Genomic DNA, 21,903 nt, shown 5'->3' on the forward strand with positions numbered 1-21,903 from the left:
ATTGAGTCCTACAGCAGCAGCTTTTCATTCTTGTGTGGAGTCCTTCAGGGTCTCCTGCAGCTCCTTTGCTTTTGAGAAACTAATTTGTGTTTTGTGATTGTATTTAGAGAGCGAAATTGGGAATCCTGAGACAAAGGTGTGGAATATCTAATGATTTTATTTGTAAAGAGAGACCTCTCTGCCCTGGTTTAACCACAACTCCATCATACAGGGAATGTGCAGCATTTTATAATATGCTCTGCTTTATCAGACTGCTGGAGGAACATTGGATAACGCAGCTCAGTTATTTCCTGTCTGCAAAGCTGGATTTGAGGCAAAAACTTCTGGTTCAAAACACTTCAGCAACGCAGCAAAATCCCTTCAGTTCTATTAGAAAACAAAAGCAGTGTTTGATCTTTCTTTAATCTTCTCATGCTCTTTTAAGAGCCGCAGTCTTGGCGATGCATGTGCTGCCCTGACTCACGTGTCAGGGCTGTGTTGTACCACAAATTACAGGTTTCCTTCCTGGGCTGTGTTGGTCCGTGGTGAAGGAGGATCTCTCAGTGTCCTGAAGTCTTTAGCAGCGTTTCCCTGCCCGCTCAGCACTGTCTGACACATGTGGAAGACACAACTGTGCTGGGAATCAGATGGAATATTTTGATGTGGCCGTGGTTCACTATAGTCACTTTTTATTCAAACAGTGAATTATTCTGAGAAGTGATGAATTGCAAGAACATATTGGCAATGGTACATAAAAAACCCCCCCAGACTAATTTAAGAGCCCAATAAAATTGACTGTGAACAGCTTTCAGTGCTCTGTGTGCATGTTCTTTAGGGAGGAAGAATCCTGTGTCGCCCTTAATCTCTTTGGAACCTTCAAGTAGTTTGCTGTAAGTGTTCAGCTTGCCAGCTTTTGGCAGATAATTATTGTGTTCTCTTCCAAATTGAACACATTCAGTTCAGTCTTGCCATTCAGAACAACAAATTCTTCTTGGGCATTTCTTTGTTCACAGTTCAGTAAACGCTCAGGAGCAGGTAATGTTCTGATTTGCAAGCGTTCACCGGGCTAATGAGAAGTGTTTTGAGAACTGAGGTGGGAAAAACATCAATATGTGCAATGAAGGAGACTTGCAAAAAGGCTTGGCATAGAGGAGGCTGTTCAGATGGGAAAATTCACTGCCATCCAAATGTAAAAAATACTTTGAAAATAGTGAGGAAAACGTTAGATATGTACTGCCCCTCCTCTCCTGTCTATAAAAAAATCGTTGTAACATGAGGTCCTCAGATAAAACAAAAGTATTAAATGAAGCAACCTGAAACCCAGAAATACTTCTCAGTTTTGTTTCTTCTGGAAATCTTTTCTCTTTCTGACCTAGGACAACATTTAACTGCAGTCGTTGCAGTGAAAATAGGAATTCATTTAGACAGAATGCTGAGACTTGTTCAGTGAGAGGGCTGAGGTACTACAATGTGCAGCCTTCTGTCCAGAACAAGAGCCTTATAAAAGAAATAAGAAACTTCTTTGCCATGCTAATAGGACCAAAGAAGGAAGAAACTTTTTATACCATGTTAATAGGAGCCATCCTCCCTTTGTGCTGGAGCTGTGAGAGGTTTTTTTTCCCCCACTAACGCTCTGTCACTTCTATTGTGCGCACATCCCTGAGCCCAGAAATTATTGCTGCTCTTCGCTTAAACAAAACCAGCTGTGCACAGATGAAGTCTGAAGAAGGGACCGCGTGTCCCCCCTGCCCTGGTTGTGCTTCTGGGGCCTGACAGAGGAGCTTTATGAACTCGGGACAGTCATGCTGCAAAAATGGATTAAAAATATGCACGAGGGAAAAAAGCCGGCACTGTTTTAGTGCCTTGCCCCGCTGTCACCATAGTAACACTGCCTTCAAACTAGGTTTGAGCACTGGTAATAAACTGAAGTATTTTAATTGTTCTAAAGGGAGAATTAAGAGACCTTTTCTCCTCCAGGCCCACCATTGCATACTTTGTGCAGCTGCTGCTTATTTTGTTCCACACCCTCTCCCTGTTGGTGCTGCAGCCCAGCTGTATTCAGAGCAGTTAAAATCATCTAAAAGGGTGGATATTTTAGCTCTTTTAAAGAGTTGTTTCATGATGTCCTCTCAGATTTACTTCATTTAATCTTTCTTCTGCACTGGGACACCTTGCAAAATCCTATTCACCAAAGCCAATGAGGTTCTGATAACAGCAAAAACGAAGTAATTCAGGATGTGGAAAGCAGGCTAAAGAATTAGTTACTTAACAAAAAAGCCAAAGAGAAGCAGAGCTATAGTAGTGACTGTGAAAGAAAAGGAAAAAAATAACAGTTGTGTTGTTCTCTATAGCCACAGAGGTTCTAAAACTAAAATTCAACGAGTTTACTAATGGGGATATCATCCGTTTTCCTCTTACCTGTTTTACTGATCCCAGATTCGTCACTATCCTGTCTGAGTGTGTCTGATTTAATGCCGTTTTCTGTCTGTGTGTCAAGTATTTAGGAGATAACTTATTTAAATGGCTTTATTCTTTCACCAGAATCAAAGCTGTTGCTGGCTCTGCATTATTGCAAAAGCTTTACATTTTCAGAAGTATGAAAGGGCCTCATTGTATTGCAAAGACTGACTGACTGTTGTTGGACAAAACTGTGAGCTGATAAACTGCAGTGAAATCGTTATGAACACTGTGCATAGGGAGCTTGAGAGCTCTATTAGCTTAAGAAATAGCTTTTGAAATGTTTTTATTAGACCTTTGGGAGCTGTAAGAAAATCCCCCTGGACAGCTTGGTAAAACACCGGTAATTAGCATGTGGGGTTTTTTTTTTAATCCTACATATGATTGTTTTGTGCTGTGGTATTTTAGAACTAGAGGGTCTTATTTTCCTGTTACTGCTGACAGGAGGGTTGTTGCTGCACAGAATGAACAACTTCCTTTTTCAGAGGGAGGGGAGAAATGAGGTATTTTGTGTGTTTTAAAAAACGCTTTACTGGAAAGGAGTGTATTAATAAATGCATTGCTTGGAATACACTGTGACTCTCAGCTGGAATGTGGGCTCAGTAAAGCTCAGCCCCTTCCACAGAAGCTCTGAAGGACACTGAGGCTCCAAATGCTGGTGACATCAGTGAAGGAATTCTGCGCACACCCCCGGGGATGAATTGTGATGGTCGTTTGTTTTCTTCTCTTTCCATCTGCGTAGGCATATGAGAGAAGGTTTCCTACGTGTCCTCTGATCCCTATGTTTGTAGCCAGTGACACTGTAAGCGAGTACAAGAGCGAGGATGAGGCCATCCACGTGATTGAGCGGCGCTGTAAGCTGGACATCGATGCACCGCGGCTCCTGAAAAAGGTGATGAGCTTTTCAGTACCCAGTTTGTACTTCTGGATGAATCCTTTCACATGGATAACTGGTATCTTAACACTGTCTACCTTCTCATCCTCAGATTGCAGGAGTGGATTATGTCTACTTTGTCCAGAAGAACTCTTTGAACAGACGAGAGAGGACTTTGCATATAGAAGCCTACAATGAAACCTTCTCTAATAGAGTCATCATTAACGAGCACTGCTCTTACACAGTGAGTAACAGGCTCTTGGTGGTGCCACAGATGGAGCTAGATCAGATTTCAGGACTCACAAACAGAAGTTGGGTTGTTCTTGGCTTTTGCCTTGCAAGAAAAAATAACCAGCACACTGCCATGAGTGATAATTGTTGTCAGAGTTAAATGTGACACGCTTGCTTGAAGAACTGAGACACGTTTGGCACCCTCTTGCTTGAGCATCTTCTCAGAGCAGAACACAACACAATTTGCTGTGTTTGACAGCTCTGTTTAGGCAAATCTGTGGTCTGTAACAGCAGTGTGGGACTTGGTGAGGCTGATGACACCCTGACAGAACTGAAAAGGAAAGTTCAGCAGAGCTTGTTTGCCTTCTGCTCGGCTCAGGCAGAAGTTCATTGAGTCAGTTATGTATTAACCTATTTTTTTTCATTGTTCTTGGTCTTCAGAGCAAATGTTTCCTGATCCAGAGGAGTCTGGTGGCATACCTACTGCTCTGCTCTGGTCATGCTTTATTCCTGAATAGCTTAGCCTATGCCCATAGGCACTTAAAGCACATGCTGCAGCAATAGAACTTCAAATTGATGTTAAAGGTCAGATCAAAGCTAACAAATGTAACTAATTTATCTCTATTATGGCATTCCCTTTATGTACAGGTCATAACATTTTCTGTTGTGTACAGACCTGTGGTTAAAAGATCATTGGATGTCAGACCCACTTGACGCTTTTATCTGATTTTTTATTTATTTTTATTTCTGCCATTATTTCCAAGGCAAGTTTAAAAACACCTTTTCCTTGCAGTTTTGCTGTGAAAGCTCTGTTTAAACAGGGGAAATGCTGTACAGAAAAGTGCATGTGGTAAATGTGTACAGAACACAACACTTCTTGCTCTGGCTCTACTCAATTAAGAAATTACAAGGTAAATACAAAACCAGATTTTTAATGGAAGAATAAATTGTTTCTAGAAGTTCGTTCTTACTAAAGGTAATTGATAATTGAATTTACGAAAATACAGGAAGATTCTTACATGATGTTATTATTATTTGTACTTAGTCTGTACAAGCTATTCTTGTATCTCCTGTTTCCTAAAGCAGAAGAAGCAAAAGAAGGGAAGGTATTTTTTTTCTGTAGTTGTCTCCTTATAAAGTGTTGATAGTGTTCCAAGCCAATTTTAGCATGCTTTGAGGGGGAAGGGAACCCTAAGGCATCAGGACAGTTGCATGCTCAGAAATCCAGCGTTTGTGTAAGGACAGATTCAGAGCCCAGCCCTGAAATGGCTCAAACAAGTCTGTTTTTGAACTGAAGAGAATTTAGAAAACAGCTTTTCATAAAAATATCAGTATCAGTCATAGAATTTAGGTTGGAAAAAACCTTTAAGATCAAGTCCAGCTGTAAGTAACAACGTGTCCGTTCCAGGATGATCTCAGCAAACCACGAGGTGAGCTGAGAGGAGAGGTGGGAGTGCTCTAAGACAGAATATTCAGCTGTATGAGAAGCATGCAGCTTTCTGTGGCCTAATCATGGGGATAAAAAACTAAAATAGTTTTCATTCTATGAAATACTGAGGTACCTGGTAGGTCAACGAGGAGACATCTATTGCAGGGTGTCTGCTGGGAACACCTCTGGACAACGGTGCTTGGAGGTGCTTCCACTGCCCTTGGTGCAAGGCTCAGCCTGGCTGAGCTGGCCCTGGGCTGTCAGTCCCAGCAGGAAGTTTGCTGTGGAGGTTTTTACCCTGTTGCACAGATAACACTGCAGTCCCAGCCCTTACCTAGAATGAGACAGTGTGTAAATGTGCCAGTCCTCTGGCTCTTGGCCGGTGCACTAGTGTTTCTCCACCCTCCTCTTTCTTGTTCACTTAAAAAAAAAAAGCCATAGGACCATAGGAGGACTCCTCAGATTTTTGTCCTTTAGTGTTACCTCTTCCCAACTGTGTTTTGCAAGTGAAGGAAGACACTGCAAATTCCTCCTGAATGTTTTTTTTTGACTGTGTGAACCGGTAAAACGAGAACATTTCAAACAGTGTGAAGATTAAACAAACCCTAAATGGATAACTGAGCTGGATGATCTTTTAACTTGCAGGTTCATCCTGACAATGAAGACTGGACCTGTTTTGAGCAGTCAGCAAGTCTGGATATCAAGTCTTTTTTTGGTTTTGAAAGCACAGTGGAAAAGATTGCCATGAAGCAATACACCAGCAATATTAAAAAGGTGAGCCTGCAGTTGGGAAGGAGGTGCCTGGCTCTGAGTTACCAAAAGACAACGAGGCTGCTGCTAAGTAACAGGCTGCTCTGCTCAGAAAGCTGGGCTGCTTCCTCTTTAGCCCAGGGCAGTGTCTGTGTAGGGCTGTGTTTCAAATGGAATCTTTACAGAGATCTGGCCACTTAATAGGTGTTCAGCCCAACCCTTTCTTTGTCTTAGGTGGGTGTTTTTTTAGTAGCTGAAGTAAATTTTCTTTTTTGAAGGGAAAAGAAATAATAGAATACTACCTGAAGCAGCTGGAGGAAGAAGGAATAACTTTTGTTCCTCGCTGGACTCCTCCTGTCACATGTAAATCAGAGAGCAGCACATCCCACACAAGGAGACCAGTTTCACCTGCTATTAATATACCAGAGTCTGCCACAAAGGAGGGCTTGAACAACAAGGAGATCCTCAACACCTCCAGCAGCCCCTCGGAGCCCACTGCAGGAACACCAGATGGTAATGGTGGTCTGAGGTGTTTGACTGGGGTTCTTGGTACTGTAGGGCCTCTCAGCACTGTGCAGCTTCTGGTGGGCAGCTGGAAAGCTCCATGTTGGCTCTTTGTTTGGTGGCATGCAGTGCTAAAGTGCAGGCTTGCCAAGCAGTGACATGTGGGGTAGCTCAGGGAGCTGTTATGGGCTGATCTAGTAAATGGAGATCAGGTACGAGCAGAAAAACTCTTCGCTGTTCATTGGGTGGCAAACGAACAGCCTGCTTCTTGCCCTGAAATTCAGGGTTGGGTTAAACTGTAGGAGTAATGGGTAGGAAACAACAGCTGAAGCTTCCCTGGACACAGTCTTCTGCTGTATCTTCCTTCCCCCTGTTAATAAGGGAATTTGGGAAAATTCTTGCAGTGGGAGATCAAAGCTTCTCGCAGTATTTCTAGAAGCATCAATCCCTATGGTGCTCTGGAATGATGAATCTGAATACACTGGCAAAGTGCTTTTGAAAATGTCTCCTTTTGCTCCTTCCTTAGCTGCAGAAGGGGGATTTATCTTCTTGATTAAGGTGACTGTGTGTGTTGCCTCGCTCATCTTTCCATTGATTCAAAGAATCTTTAATCAATTCTGACTGCGCAGAGCACAGCGGCCGCTTCTCTGCCTGAGACAGCAGCATGTCACATCACCTGCTGCTTTGCCTGGGTCAGCCCAGGACCACTCTAATCCCCTGCACATCTCTCTTTAGACAAACTAGACGCTGACTACATCAAGAGGTACCTGGGGGACCTGACCCCGATGCAGGAGAGCTGCCTCATCCGGCTGAGGCAGTGGCTGCAGGAGACGCACAAAGGCAAAGTAAGTGGCTGGTGATCTCTCGTGGCTCAGGGTGTGTGATGGACAGAGTGGGCCTGATGAAACATCTTGCCACACCCTTCCCCCTCCCGTGCTTGATTGTTCATGTTAAGTGACCCTCCATGATCAAAACCTAAATTAAAACAGTGGTAACAGAAGGAGTTCGATGTTACTGCCCAGCTGACTTTGCTGGTTGAGGGGCTTAAATAATTAGCGTGAAAGCCTCTCAGAATGTCAGTTAGGCTATCACAAGGGCAATATCAGCAGTTTTTTAAGTCTTCCTGGTTGCTACAATAACCTTATTTTTGTATTTGTTTGCTTTGGCCAAACATCACAGTCTCAAATACTGAAAGGGAAGCAATGGGGCCAGTTAAATCACTGATAGCAAGGCTGGGTTTTTTCCAGTAGCTTGTGATTTGCATGTGTCTCTCAGCTTCCTCTTACTTAACAATGAAATACAGTCTGTGTCCTGTCCTGATTTATTTAAATTGGACTAACTTGGTATGGTCATACAGGTGGAAATGATTACATTAGAGTTCATGAAATTTTTATCTCCTTTATGAAGGTACCTGCAGTCCCTGACTTTGTTTCAAACAAAGGCTGATTTCCTTGAGTAGCTTCCAGTGTTACACACCCTCCTCCTGCATTGGTGCAGGGCTGCACATTTTTCAGCTTCTGTTGTTTGTTCTTCTGTTCTTGTTCCAAATCTTAGGTACAAAACTGGGTTTGTTTGGTTTTTTTTGACAGATCCCAAAGGATGAGCACATTTTAAGATTCCTGCGTGCCCGAGACTTCAACATCGATAAAGCAAGAGAGATCCTTTGCCAGTCGCTGACGTGGCGTAAGCAGCACCAGGTGGACTATATTCTGGACACCTGGAACCCTCCACAGGTACTCCAGGATTACTATGCAGGAGGCTGGCATCACCATGACAAAGGTATGGATATTGCACAGCCTTTCTGTGTTCTGAATCAGAGGTGATAGTTGTCCCTCTGGTTAAATAGAGGTGACTGGGAAGATGGTTAGAACTTCTCAGTTGTTATGTAATAGAGACACCTAAATTCATAGAATCACAGAAGGGTTTAGGTTGGAAGGGACCTTAAAATAATGTTGTTCCACCCCTCTGCCATGTGCATGGGCAACTTCCACTAGACCAGAGATTGCTCAGAGCCCTGTCCAACATCCCTGACCTTGAACACTTCCACAGCTTCTTTGGGCAACCTGTTGCAGTGATGTTGCCAGCTCCCAGGAGCTGTGGAGGCAGGCTCCAAGATCATAGCCTTTCTGACTAATACTGACGTATTTAAGTCTGCTTTGCCAGGAGCTTAAAAAAAAGCGATTAATTGTGCTTCTGTAGCACTCTGAGATGCTTAAAAGGGTGTTAGGCAAATGCTGAGTGTGCTCTTTCAGTGATTAAAAGATGTTTGCAAATAAGTATATCTTTGTAATCAATTTATTTCCGATGTTGTTTAAGTTTGCTGATGGCATAAATGAATATTTATTTGGCGTTACAATCAGCTTAATGAGGAGAAGTGGAATGTTGCAAAAACATCAAATAGAGCCAGGTTTATTTAAGAAGAGAAGGAGCTTTGGCTGAATTCCCTTTGCATGGTGAGCCACGGCCAGATCTTTGCAGCACAGATGACTGTGCCTGACACACTCCCCTGTCCCTCTGCTTTATCGTGGACTGATCTTGTTGCTAATACATGCATAGGAATGAAACATGCTGGAATTTGTGGCTCGAGGCAAGCTGGGCTCTTTAGATAAGGAAATGATGTCTCACTGTGAGCGATCTGTGCTCTGATTGAGTCTTTTCCCACCAGGCACCATTGTTTCTGCTTGGCTCTTCCTGTTACAGGCAGGTGTATGGAACAGGACAGGATGCTGTCAAGCTGTAGTGGCCAGGAGACAGGGAGGACGCAGCAGAGGTTTAATCAGAGCTTGGCTCTCCCCTGCTGCTTTGGGTTTGACAGACCTCAAACTGAGAAAGTGGAAAATGAGAATGTGCTTGTAAAGATTGTAGGGAATAAGTCCTCCCTTTCACCCAGTTCCTTGTCCTTACTTTGCAAAGACTTCCTCTGTCAATAGCACATAAACTGGGTCCTGCCAACGAGCTGAGAGGTACAGAATGCATCAAAGGCTTGTTTAATGTTCTTCTGAGAAGTTCTTCAGTCTTGTGGTGAACTTCGTGCCCCCTCCCTTCCCCTCCAGCTCCTTTGATCTCTCCTGCAGCGTGCCCACAAGTAGAGCATGGCTTTGTCAATAATGGAAACGCAGTTTCAGAACTGAGCAATTCTCTGTAATTTAAAATTTTACAGTGGTAGGTTCTTTTTTTAAACCCTCTTTTCTAGTATTGCTCCTTTCCTCCTACATATGCTGAACGTGCCAAACTTAAGCAGGCTGAGTGCTTATGGCTTTCAGTGCTAAAGCAAAAGCAGAGTGATTATGAAGCATGTTGTCTGGAAGGAGCTATTAGAGCTAAAGAAAAAAAGTTATTATTTTGGCTTGCAATTAGCGCAGTTTTCTATACATCTGAGTGGCTTTTATTTTGACAGGAATGCTTCAATCTAATGTCTTTTTAAAATCACAGAGCTCTAATGGGATATAAAATGCACAGTAATAATACAGCACTGTCAGCTGAGACTGTCCTTCATGTGTCATTTTGGGTGGACCAGGGTTACTAAGCTGTTAGGTTGGGTTTGGATGTGCATGTCTGTCCACGAGGGAGGGAGGGAGGGAGACCTGCTATGAAACTTAATAGCAGTTTTTGTTTAGTGTTTCAAAAGCTAAACAGTACGTTCCAAGATAAGTATGTGCTAATGTTAAAATAACATTTTCTTTTAATCCACCTGATAAAACACAAAATACTGTGAACTTGCATGGGGGTGGTGTCTTTGCCAGATAAATAACTTGCCTTGACTCTGCAGTTTTGGTTGGTTGTTGGTTTTTTTTTTTAATAGTGTATCTCAGCAGTTTCTTTCCTCGTGTCCCAGAAGACTTGATGATAATTTGATACCCTCTTGCAGTGTGTTGCACAGACAACAGGACTTGAAGGAGACTTTTGTGTAGAAAGCTTTCTTTTTTTCTTCTTTCTGTGTTCTAGCATATTCATTTTTATAAGTTGCTGGTTATTTAACCTGTGTATTAGAATAGATGAAGCAAAGCTTGAAAAGTGCATCACAGCTTTGAGAGGAGGCTAGGAGCCGTTTTGGACAACTAGCTCCTCTTAGGAAGTGCCAGAAGTGCGAGCTTTGATTCTCAAATTCAGCCAACACAGTTATTTAGCTTAATGCCTTTAGCATCCTGCCAGTGCCAGGCTGCCCAAGTGTGCAGCCAGATGACTGTGGAAGGTCAGGGCTCTAATGCAGAGGGTCCAGCTGAGCTGATCTCAGGAGCAGAGCCTGTTCTCACCAGGCTTAACCTGCATAAGCGAGGCTGTGTGCCAGTTCCGCAGAGTGACAGAGCTCGGAGCGTGGCTCCAGCACACACTGCAGGAGGCAAAGCTCTGGGTTAACACTTTGTTTCATTAATTCCCAGAGCTCAGCGTAGCTACTGTTCTAGAAGGGTTGCTGTTCTCTCCAGAGCAGTATTGCATCATGTGTGATAGAAGCCTTACAGCCTCCACTTAGAGTTACAGGAAGCACTTGAGTTCATTAGCGTGTCCTGGAACCTAATAATAGTCCTGTGTCGTTAATTGTGTGTACCAAGATCTTGGGTAGACCGAGGCACTTGAAATCCTTTGAACTCTCCTTGAAGGTCAGGGAGCTATTTTTTCATCAGGATGTCTTTGCAAACTTTTGCATCGGAAAATCTTTAACCTCCTCGATTCGAGTCTTGCAGCTCATTTACAGATAATCTGTCGGTGTAGTTGCACAGGGTCGAGTTTATGTTGCCGCCTGCTCCAGGTTACTCCTCTTCCAGGGGAGTTTTAACTGATTCTGGTTTGTTTCTGTTTGAAGTTTTAGCATGAAACTAGCTCACTCAAACCGTGTCTTGCTGTGAGGGTCACTGTGGTGGTTTGGTCTCTTTGTGCAGATGGTCGCCCGCTGTACGTGCTGAGGTTGGGCCAGATGGACACCAAAGGTTTAGTGCGAGCTCTGGGGGAAGAGGCCCTGCTTCGATACGTGAGTATTCCTGGGGCCTGCAGGTTGCTAACAGTGTGTTATTTTCATTTAGAAATTTCCTCTGCCAGAGCATTCATCGCCCTGGGTATTTCGATGTACTCTCTTGCCGTGTGTTTTTGGTTTGAAAACATCTGAAAGCCCCTGGTGGCTGTTCCTTCTCCTTTCTTTCCTACTGCAAACTGAAAGCTCCTGGAGTTACTGATTGGCATTTTCACGGATTCTTCTGCACTTGTGCAGGGCTTCAAACTTTAAGGCTCTGCATTTGCACAGAAGAGAAAACGCCACAGATTTTGTCAAGCCTGTACTCCAAGGATAAGAAGAATTCTAAGAAAAAGCGCTTGCCTGCAGTTCTACCTTCTCTAAAGGCATCACTCAGGCTGTTACTGTGGATCGCTTCAGTTTCCAGGCAGAAAGCTGGCAGAATTCCAGGCTTGCACTAACTTTTTTTGACTCCTAATAATGACAGTCACAACCATAGCAACTGTTACAAGCAGGGACTGGATTTTTGTTTTTCTCTTCCAGTGGCATTTCCAGGCAGACAGTAAATTTTGTTTGCCCTAGTTCTGTTTCGAGGTTTACTTTTCTGTGATTTCAAAAGGGGCTTTAATTTCTGGGTAATTAGGGGTAATTGTAGAGATTTCTAGTTCATTCTTTGGGGGGGGGAAAAGTTTATGCTGGTTTGATCTTGTAGTTTTAATTAGTCTTTGGATATAAACATATTTTTCTTTATCCCACCTACTGAGTTTGAGACTTCTCTAAACCACACACTTTCTTGCACAGGTTCTTTCAATAAACGAAGAAGGACTGAGGCGATGTGAGGAGAATACAAAAGTATTTGGCAGGCCAATAAGGTAAAATAACAAGTTGATCAGCTCTTTGGGAATTACCTGCTTTCATGGTGTGCCTTTGGGGAATGTCAGGCAGTGGAACAAGCCAAGGGTGGGCTGTGTCTCACGTGCAGGCACAAGCACAGGCACAGTTAGCTCCTCAGTTGGTGATAGAGGGAATGTGCCTGGGGCAGCCTGAGGGAAGCACACGTGCCCCAGCAGTCTCAGTCTCACACTCTACTTGGGGCTGCTGTGCTTCTCTCTTCTGCTGTTGGATCTCTGCAAAGCAGTGCAGCCTAACTCCCATTTCTCTTTAGGAGGGATTTTTACAGACAGGCATCGGTACAGGCTAACAAAAAGTCAGGCCATGATAATACCATGGATTCCAGGTGTTGCTTTCATGTCACTTCTTCACCCATGGTCCATACCAAGGCTCATTACACTCAGTTCTTGTTTGCACTCTTCATTTTTTTTTAAGTGGCTTCTCAGCTCTTGATCCAAGGTGAGGTCATGAGGCTTCCTGTGAAACCTGGGGTCTAGTTTTCCTGGTATTGGCATGACTTCAGGTGAAATTCAGTCACAAATTGTTTGCTCTCCCATCCTTCAGTCACTGTAGGGGCCACTTATGAAATTGTTAACTGGAAAATGGGTGTGGAACGAATGCAGGACCATCCCTAAAAAGATCCCGTGTTTCTTGGCCTCTCTTCAATTTCTGCCTCCTTCCCTTAATCTGTAAGGTCCAGGGATGTGTGGTGTGTCTGCTTATCTTTCCCCTGGTACAGAACTTGCTGTCCTGGCTGCCAGTGGGAGGTCAGGTCCCAGGGATAGGTTTCATGTGTGTTACTGAAATTGTGCTGCCTCCTGGACGTTCGTTTGTAGCCGTAATCCTAAAGGGCTGCATATTAAACATTTAAAGTGAAACAAAGAAGGGTTTGGTGTTTCATAGATGCCTTATGCATAATGTAATGGCTGCTGGCTGGTGCAGCACAGCTGTAAATCTTGAATTCCTGCCCAGGGTGAGAGACCTGAACTTGGAAAGTAACTGAAACACATGCTGATGCTCAGGATTAGTATTAAGAACATATCTCTCCCTGTAGAAGAAGCTTCCCTCCCTGGGATCTGACAACAGAATTAGCTTTGACATGTATTGGCACCACTGCTGCAGTGTGTTAGTAGGAAATCTGCCCTGTGAATGTGAAATTGCTTCATGGCAGCAGCGTGGCCACTTAATTAATCTCCCTGTAAAAGCACTGGGTCAATGTTTGGGCTGGCTGTTGACAGGATTTTTTTTTTTTTTTGGCTTCATATGAACCTTTGCCTTGAGTCTGAAATATCTGTGGGGGAATCTGCATGATGTCAAAGTGATCATTGCCTGCTCTTAAGGCAGACCTTAAACTGGGGTGTCTACAGGTGCCACAAAGCAGGGAGGTGAAACAGAAGAACCCAAAACATGCAGTGGGCTCCACACATTTCAGTGTGTTGGGCACTTGCATAAGAAAGGAGAATTTTGATGCTATTGAGATTTTTCTGTGTTTTCTTTGTCTTTCTCAAATTCAGCTCCTGGACCTGTCTAGTAGATCTGGAAGGCTTGAACATGAGGCATTTATGGAGACCTGGTGTCAAGGCCTTGCTGAGAATCATTGAGGTGGTTGAAGCCAATTACCCTGAAACTTTGGGTCGTCTTCTTATCCTAAGAGCACCTCGAGTATTCCCAGTTCTCTGGACACTGGTATGTTTGTAATTCAAGGTATTACTCAGCTCTCTTGGTACATTGCTACACTTTGTTGTTTGTAAAAGCATTTTACAGATCAGGTTTTATGAGCAGGAAGTGTTGCCATTTGGAAACATGTCTTTTATAGGATTCCTGCAGCGGATTAAAAAACACTACCTAAGAACTTGCTCACGTAGTTGGTTCATTTGGCTGCTTTGTGGTGTGAACTTTGTGCAACCAGGATGGTGACAAACTGACTCCTTCAAAACTGACTAGAGAAAAATGGGAGAGCCTGATCTATTCTGTTCTTCTTTGTTTGCAGGTTAGTCCATTCATTGATGACAACACTAGAAAGAAATTCCTTATTTATGCTGGAAATGACTACCAGGGTCCTGGGGGACTGTTGGATTACATCGATAAAGAAATTATCCCTGATTTCCTTGGTGGAGAGTGCATGGTATGAATATAAACTACTGCATATTCAGCAGCTTATCTGTGGTGGTTTTTTTTATTATTTTTCTACTCCTCTAAGCAAAGAAACTTCTAAGCACAGAGGGATTCCTAGTGTAGTTTGGAGATGGGGGCTATGATGTTGGACTCCAGGCTTAGTGGTGTTTTGTGGATCCACTTCAAAAAGAGAAGTACAATGCTGCTCTACAGTGAGTATCAAATAGCTTATCAAAATAGCCAAGCACAGTTCAAAGCCATAGTCTGTTACCTGACAAGTTCAAGCAGACAAGGTTACACAGCTCTGAGCAAGAGCTGTCACCATCAGCTGATCAAAAGAGCCTGTGTGACCTGAAAGAACTGATACCATAAGGAGCCCAAGGAAACGTGAGGCACATCTACTAACAGGGCTCAGCAAACGTCTCTGTCTCCTCACACAATGGTGTGCATTGACCCCCAGCAAAGCAGAAAAATTGTTTTACTGCAGGATACTGTAATTTCTCAGTCCCTTGCCACATGCTTTAATAGCTGTTTCCTGCCTAGGCTCTGGGTATCAATTGAATCTGGCACTGTAACATCTCGATGATACTGTCAGGTCTGTTTTCCCTTTAATGTTTTTGACAACACAGGCTCACTGGTGGATTATTTTTTTCTGGAACCTCCATCATAGTGACACTTAGGTTATTTTTTTTTTTGTCTGAACTCAGCTGTGTTAAAATAGAATCTCAGGCTTGTGTTTTAAGCCCCTGTACACTTTCTAGATTAATTTCTATACCATTCTTGAAAATTCATCTATGTCTGTTCAAATACAGTCTCAGATGATAATGAAGTACAGTTAGATGTGTTGGAGTAGAGCATGTGTTTATCTTCAGTGGGCTGCTTTTTGCTGCAGCAGTAACTTTCAGTGTTATCTAACTTGGAGCTGGAAGCTGGCAAAATCCACTGCTTAAGTAAGCAAAAATGAATGTTACCAGAAAGAAAATTGCTACAATACTTCCTGCCAGTTACAGGCAGTGGCAGAATCTCTCTCTTCTTCTTTACTTCTGGGTATTTGAACAAAAGTGACTTTCTTGAGAACCTTTCACTTCTCTGTTGTAATTCAGTTACCAAACACTTCCGCTGCCCCAGACACTTCTGTGGAACCTGTTCCTCATCAAATAGTTGTCTGACTCCATTGCTAGAGGCTTCTTAAAAAAGAAAGTTGCTTAGGGAAGTTGTGTAATCACTTCCAGTGGGCTGTCAGACAGCTGTAACTTCAGAACTGTTACCTTGCTGGCTGCAATATCCTTTTACCTGCTCAGAAACATACTGCATCTCCCCATATCCATCCTTAAATTTAGCTATCCCAGTTCTTTCAGGTCTCTGTATGCTCTGTTTTTTAGACTGAGTCATTATTGCCACTTTCCTCAGGGTTCTGAAGTGTAAGGTGGTCTGGGTGATAACTGCAGCATTTGCACAGCCTGTTTCCGTGGTGCTGGCTGTTGTGTTTGGCAAGATCTCTTCCTCTGCTGTGCAGTTCTGCAAACACCTAAGCCAGGTCATTGTAGAAGAATTTATGTATGTATAATGTACAAGCTATAAAATTACTTTCAGACTGTTTACATCTCGTTCTTTGGAGTGCTGCTGAATGTGAGGTTTTGTTTCTGAGGTGGCAGGCAGAGAGCGTGACAGGGAGGGAGTGGTCACAGGAGATAATTTTTGTGGCTGTTTGTTTTCAGTGTGAAGTACCAGAGGGTGGGCTGGTTCCCAAGTCCCTCTACCGGACAGCAGAAGAGTTGGAAAATGAAGACATAAAGCTTTGGACTGAAACAATCTACCAGTCTGCAAGTGTCTTCAAAGGAGCTCCACATGAGGTAGGGCTGCAGCCTGACCTTTGCTTTCATCTCAGCTGCTGCTCTGGACTCTCTCTGGTGGACTGAGGATGGTTTAGAGCTCAGTTATTTAGTTGCTGTGCTTCCACCTTGCTCTTCTGTAGTTGTGCTGCATAATGATGCTTTAGTTGCTGAAGGTTATGACTATTCCTGGTGTCATCTTGTTGCCATTTAGAGAATATCACTGGTTTTCATTCTGTTCAAAGCCCTTTTCTTCTAAGCAAAGCAAACAATAATCTCAGAAGCTGCTTGAGAGCTTCTTAAAGTGGTGTGTTAAAATAAAGACACCCCAGCAGGAGGGAATTTGTATCTCAATGCCTTTTTTCAACTGTTAAAAAGCTGAGACTTTTTAACAGTGGAAACTAAGCCCGCAACAAAAAGCTCTGTCCTTTGTATTTTTTTTTTTTTCTGTTAGGAGTTTGGCTTTACTGAGCAAATTACTGTTGTCTAATAGACTTTTCCTGTCCCAGGTTCTCATCCAGATCGTGGACGCCTCGTCTGTGATCACGTGGGATTTTGACGTGTGCAAGGGCGACATCGTTTTTAACATCTTCCATTCCAAAAGGGCCCCCAACCCCCAAAGAAGGACTCTCTGGGAGCCCACAGCATTACATCTCCTGGTGGGAACAACGTCCAGCTGATAGACAAAGTCTGGCAGTTGGGGCGTGACTACAGCATGGTGGAGTCTCCCCTGATCTGCAAGGAAGGGGAGAGTGTGCAGGTGAGGCACCAGATCCTCGAGTGGGAGCAGATGGAGCCCGGCCTCAAAAGTGCCTGTTCTCACTCACAGTCGCTGATGACGGAGTGGTGATTCAGTTCCGGGCTGTCTGCTCGCTTTTGGCCAGCATTTCAGCTCGTGTTCCAGGCTGGATGCTGCAGGGAGCAGGGATTGGCTTTACGTGGGATCTGCTGGGAAGGGAGGTTGCATCAATCCAACAGGGACTGAGGTTGATCAGCAGGGAATATAGAGAAGCCACCTAGAATGGAGTGCACATCCAGAAAGTACAAAACACGAATTGTGCTGTAATTCTGGCTATTTATTTTCTGAGACAAACAGTCTGTGTTTGAATAATATCATAGTGCCTTCCCTCAGTAATAAGAGAAGACTGGAAATTAAGACTGAGCTTCTGTGTGATTGTCCCTCTAACAACCACTGTAAGGAGCTCCCCGTGGCCAAAGTTTCTGAACCTTTTTTTTATGCCATTTTCAACCTGTCTTTTAATTACCAAGTTTGATCTTCTGTGGAGCATATTTACAGTCACAGCCTGCCATTGCTGTTCCTTTTGACTTGAGTCAGGCAGCCTGTGAAAAAGGAGCTCCTTAAGTCACGTGGTTGGAAGTGTTAAACTGGAAATACGGGCAGTGACCTCTTGCACTGCACTCTCCGTGAGGCAGGAGCCTTGAGTGCCCTTTTCGCTGTCTCAAAGGACAGCTGTTAGTGAAAACAAATAGAAAAAGTGGATATTGTTTTAAACCAGAACTTTGTCCTTTCAGTAACCCCTGGACACTCTCAAAAAAGCCAGAGGAGCCGTTTGTTGGTGTTTTCTGCCCCAGCTTTGATAAGCACCTTCTGTGGGGAGTCACCCACCACAGCCTGTTGGCTGAGGAGCTGAAATTTTGGCACTGGGGGAAAAAATAACGGGCATGTGGGTACTTTTTCCAGACTTGGAAAAGGAATTTCAGATTTTTCAAGTCTTTATTAACGAAGTTAACTCTTAATTTTTGCTTTGTCTGTCTCCAGGGCTCCCACGTGACCAGGTGGCCTGGCTTCTATATTCTGCAGTGGAAGTTCCACAACATGCCTGCCTGTGCTACAACCAACCTGCCTCGTGTGGATGATGTATTGGCATCTCTACAGGTGTCCTCTCACAAATGTAAAGTGATGTACTATACAGAAGTGATAGGATCTGAAGATTTCAGGTATGTCTGGCCAGGGTCAGCCAGTGTCAAGCCTTTCTGATACTTAGATGATCAAGCCAGTGTCAAGTTCACTTAAATATAAGTAAATTGTGAGGGCCTTAAAAAAAGAAGTCAACCAGTACTGGCACTGAGGGCAGCTAATGTATAAAAGGGGTTAATCAGTTATCTTGGTGTAATCATCACTGGTCACTTTGCTCTGCTTTGAAAGCCTTGTGTGAGTCGTTGGGCTTGGCAGGTAGGAATGGGTACAATTCAGAATGGAACTGAGTCAGTTCTGTCACCTGCCAGTTGATGAACTTGACTGAAAATATTTCTCAGTCTCTTTGAACAGCATCTGGTTTTTGTAAGGTGTGCAGTGTTCTCATTGTTTCATGTGTTGAGGCAGAAAAGCTTTTGAGTGTCTGCACCAAAACTATTACTTGCTTTTTATTCAGCGTGCAAACAAATGCAATATAGACACAGAGCAGAAATCAAAATCTTTGCATGTTCTGAGGCTTAAAACCACTTCCTTTTTGATTGCAGGGGATCTATGACCAGCCTTGAATCAAGCCACAGTGGATTCTCCCAGCTCAGTGCTGCCACCACCTCCTCTAGCCAGTCCCATTCCAGCTCCATGATTTCCAGGTAGTGCCACAACAGCTGAAAAGCAAATGGATGTGATGGCTGGACCCTCGCCTGTGGCAGCTGACTGCAATACAGCATATTCAACTGGCAATTGTGCAAAAAAACAAACAAACCCACCCCACAAAAGCCTTTTATAGATAGTAAAGTAGCTGTTTGAATTTTACACTTAGTGGTTTTGGTCTTTGTTAGATCCAACAGCTTGTCTCTTTACCTTTAACCCTTTTTCCTAACTCAGCCATAAATATTTTTGCAAGTGTGCTTGCACAAATCCTAACTCTGAACACAAGGGCTCTTATTGAAAAGGAAAAACAACCAGTGCATCAGTTAAGAATATTTTTTTTTTAACTGTGTAGGTGTTTGAAAGCAAAAAAAAAAGGAGAAAAACCCTACCAAAAAATGCTCTGTAGTGCATTAGAGATCAACTGCAATTCTCTTGTCAGGACATTCCTTGCCATCCTAAGAAATCCCCTGTGATCCTCCAGTGCTGCAAACTGTTCTCCCATTGCCACTATTGATGTCCAAGACAAAGAACAGCAGTTGCTGGATACTTGACTTTGTGAGTCCATTTTTTTCAAAGCATGCCCACAGAGCTGTGGCCAGGCTGTAAACACTAAATATACCTTTTGTATGAGCACATTTTTTGGGGGGAGGGAAATTTGAGCTCTGGGTCTTGATGGGTTAAAGCAATTCATTCTTCTCCTTGGATTTGTGCTTGAAGCACTGCGGAGAGAGAGGCAGAGAGCAGGCTCTCCCTCACTGTGCCACGCTGGGCTGATCCAGAGCTGCTGTGAGGATTTGTTCCCAGCTCCCTGCTGGAGTTTCACTCTGCTTCCCTAGTGCATTCCGAGTGAATTGATTTTGCTGAGATCCTGTTCTTACCAGGAATTTATGCAGAGCTTTAAGCTGGCTGCCTGAATCAGCCTGAAGGGAGGTATGGCTTAACATCCTTCCTGTTCACTTCTCACTCCCTCGGGCCTCCTGTCAGAAACAGAGCACTCCACTTCTGAGCAGCACAAGCTTTAGTGTGGGCAGGGAGCACAGGGCTCTTCCCTCTGGGGCACACAGGAGAAGATGCTCTGAGCATTTTCTGGACCCTTTTCACTCTTGCCACTGCCACTGTGGATTTTGTCCCTGTCTGCCCAGGCCAAGTTGAACTCTTGGTAAAGTCCATTCAGGTGTTCTTGCACCTTGAGCCTTCTCTCCACGCACAGCAAAAGGCTCCAAAGGCTGAAGTGCTGAGCAAAGGGCTGTCAGGCAACTACAAACTACGCCTGGCAGTGGAGCAGAGTCTGAAATGCAGCAGGATTTGCACAGTTAGACCCTGCTTGGTCTTTCCTCACCCTCTTGGAGCTAAATTGCCCATCCAGGCACAAGGAGCTGCTGTGCTGGCTGCAGTCCCTACTAGGAAGGCTCTGTCCTGGGGAGCAGCACTGCTGTGGGTAGGTGGTGGAGGAGCTTGCACTTAGAAAACAGAACTCACTCGAAGTTCTGGACCCCCTGAGGGGGTCTGAGGAAAGCTGGTTCTGAACTCAGAATAAAGCTTTTTTATGACTGCAGAGCTCCTGAGAGGCTGGTTACTGACCTCTGACAGCACCTGTCCTGCAGACCAGTTCTGGCTGTGGGATGTGGCAGAGCTGAAAGTATTTTAGTAACATTTAGAGGTGCTGAGCGACCAGTCTCCTTAAACTGAACCCAAACTGGTCTATTTTGGAGGGTTTTAAGGACTTCTAAATTGAAGATGGAGGTTAGACTGTTACTTAAACTGCCAAAGTGGGCAGTTGTGTGAGACAGACCACTGCTTTGCTGTCAAGCAAACTCCCACCCAGTGTCTGCACAGCAGCCATTCCACTTCCACTTACCAGGCTGTAAGGGCTGAAGGTGTTCCCCTTTCTCTCTGTCTCTGTCTGTCTCTCTCTCTCTCTCTCTCAGATGGCGATTTTGCTGACAACTGTACAGAATCTGCTTCATTCAACACTCCACATCTGTCCAGAGGTGTCTGGCTTTGTAGACCTTTTTGAGTTGCAGTCCCTTTTCAAGTCTGAAGATCTGTATTTTGTTTTTCACTTGAGCTGGCTCAAAAGTGGCACTTTGGGTTTTTCCTGCTGTTGGTCTTAACACATCTTTTAGAGCTCAAAGCACATGACAGCACAAACAGCTGGGAAGATAAAATAATAGTTAATCTTCCTCTAAGCAAAGTGCTGTGGCAATATGACTTGATCACTGCAGTCTGACTAATTAATTTCCCATACACTGGTCTTTCTTTGTGTGATATTACTGCCCTTCCTCCTTCTCTCAGCCAGTAACTCTTCTGTTGGCACTTTTCCTGTTATCAGTGTCCTACTGCACTTCACTATCTCTCCTCATGAACTGCATATCAAATTCTGTAAATGTTTTGTATACATAATACCTCATTCTTGGTAATAAAATACAGATAGTCTTTAAAAGATTTTTTTATCGTTATCAATAAATGTGAACTGTTTGGAAAAAAAAAAGGGGGTCAGTCTCTTTATTTCATTTATCTACTGCAAAGCTTCCAGGTTATTTTATGTGCTGAGTTCAGTCAGTGCTGTTGAGGGGGATGCAGGAGGCTCTTCAGCTCTGCCACTGGGAGAGAAGTTCAAGGAAAACAGTTTGTTTTGGAAAGTAGAAACCTGAGCAGCACAGGGTACAGGGAATGTGGGTTTAGAAGGAAATGGCTTCTACTGGGCACTTCCCTGACACAGCACAAAATCCTCACTCAGACCTTTGTGAATATACAGCAGGAATAAAACACTGCTGAAGAAGTCTTCAGGTAGCCCTAAAAGTAAAATGGCTGCTTTTATGGGTTATATGACAACTTTATACTCTTTTATCACAGTTTGAAAGAGAACTTCACCCTGGGCAGCTCGGCTGACTGCAGAGTGTCCCTTGGGGAGGGAGTTACATGTCTTGGCCAAAAGGCTTGCAGAGGCAGCAAGGGAGCAGGTAAATATCTCTCATGTGCCCTGTGCAGGTTGAAATGTGTCTGGACACCTGAAATGTGGAGTGGAATAATTAATTTTTTTTTTTAATTTAATTTTTCCACCTGCTTATTACTCTTTATCCAGGGGCTCTGCCATGGACTCTGTGGCAGAGTAAGGGATGAGTGCGTCCCTCCACCCTGGCAAAACCTGGGTGTTCTCAGTGCTGGCACAGCCATCCAAGCCATGAACCTGCCTCATTTTCTCTTGTTCAGGAATAATCATGCTGCTCTCCAGAGCTGCCCTTGCAGGGGTTTGATCCTCTCCATTTCCAGGGGTGAGTGAGCCATAGGACACCTGACACCTTGGGCAGG

The 21,903-nt window shown here is 43.9% G+C and overlaps 1 protein-coding gene across 1 annotated transcript in view; it reads left to right on the top strand.

The window, feature by feature from the left end:
- SEC14L1 (SEC14 like lipid binding 1) overlaps positions 1-21,082 on the top strand; it is a 41,742-nt gene extending 20,660 nt beyond the window's left edge. The window contains 16 exon segments of the mRNA XM_050319471.1: positions 3,179-3,328; positions 3,423-3,554; positions 5,616-5,744; positions 5,999-6,233; positions 6,960-7,069; positions 7,814-8,003; positions 11,102-11,190; positions 11,971-12,041; positions 13,575-13,746; positions 14,051-14,185; positions 15,894-16,028; positions 16,517-16,610; positions 16,613-16,767; positions 17,788-17,966; positions 18,489-18,590; positions 20,520-21,082. Of these exon segments, the coding sequence (XP_050175428.1) occupies positions 3,179-3,328; positions 3,423-3,554; positions 5,616-5,744; positions 5,999-6,233; positions 6,960-7,069; positions 7,814-8,003; positions 11,102-11,190; positions 11,971-12,041; positions 13,575-13,746; positions 14,051-14,185; positions 15,894-16,028; positions 16,517-16,610; positions 16,613-16,767; positions 17,788-17,966; positions 18,489-18,590; positions 20,520-20,535 (2,094 nt within the window). The 3' untranslated portion in view covers positions 20,536-21,082.
- The last annotated feature ends 821 nt before the right edge of the window (positions 21,083-21,903 follow it).

This window comes from Myiozetetes cayanensis, unplaced genomic scaffold (assembly GCF_022539395.1).
Source record: "Myiozetetes cayanensis isolate MyiCay16 unplaced genomic scaffold, myiCay2020 scf22, whole genome shotgun sequence".
Classification (NCBI taxonomy): Eukaryota; Metazoa; Chordata; class Aves; order Passeriformes; family Tyrannidae; genus Myiozetetes; species Myiozetetes cayanensis.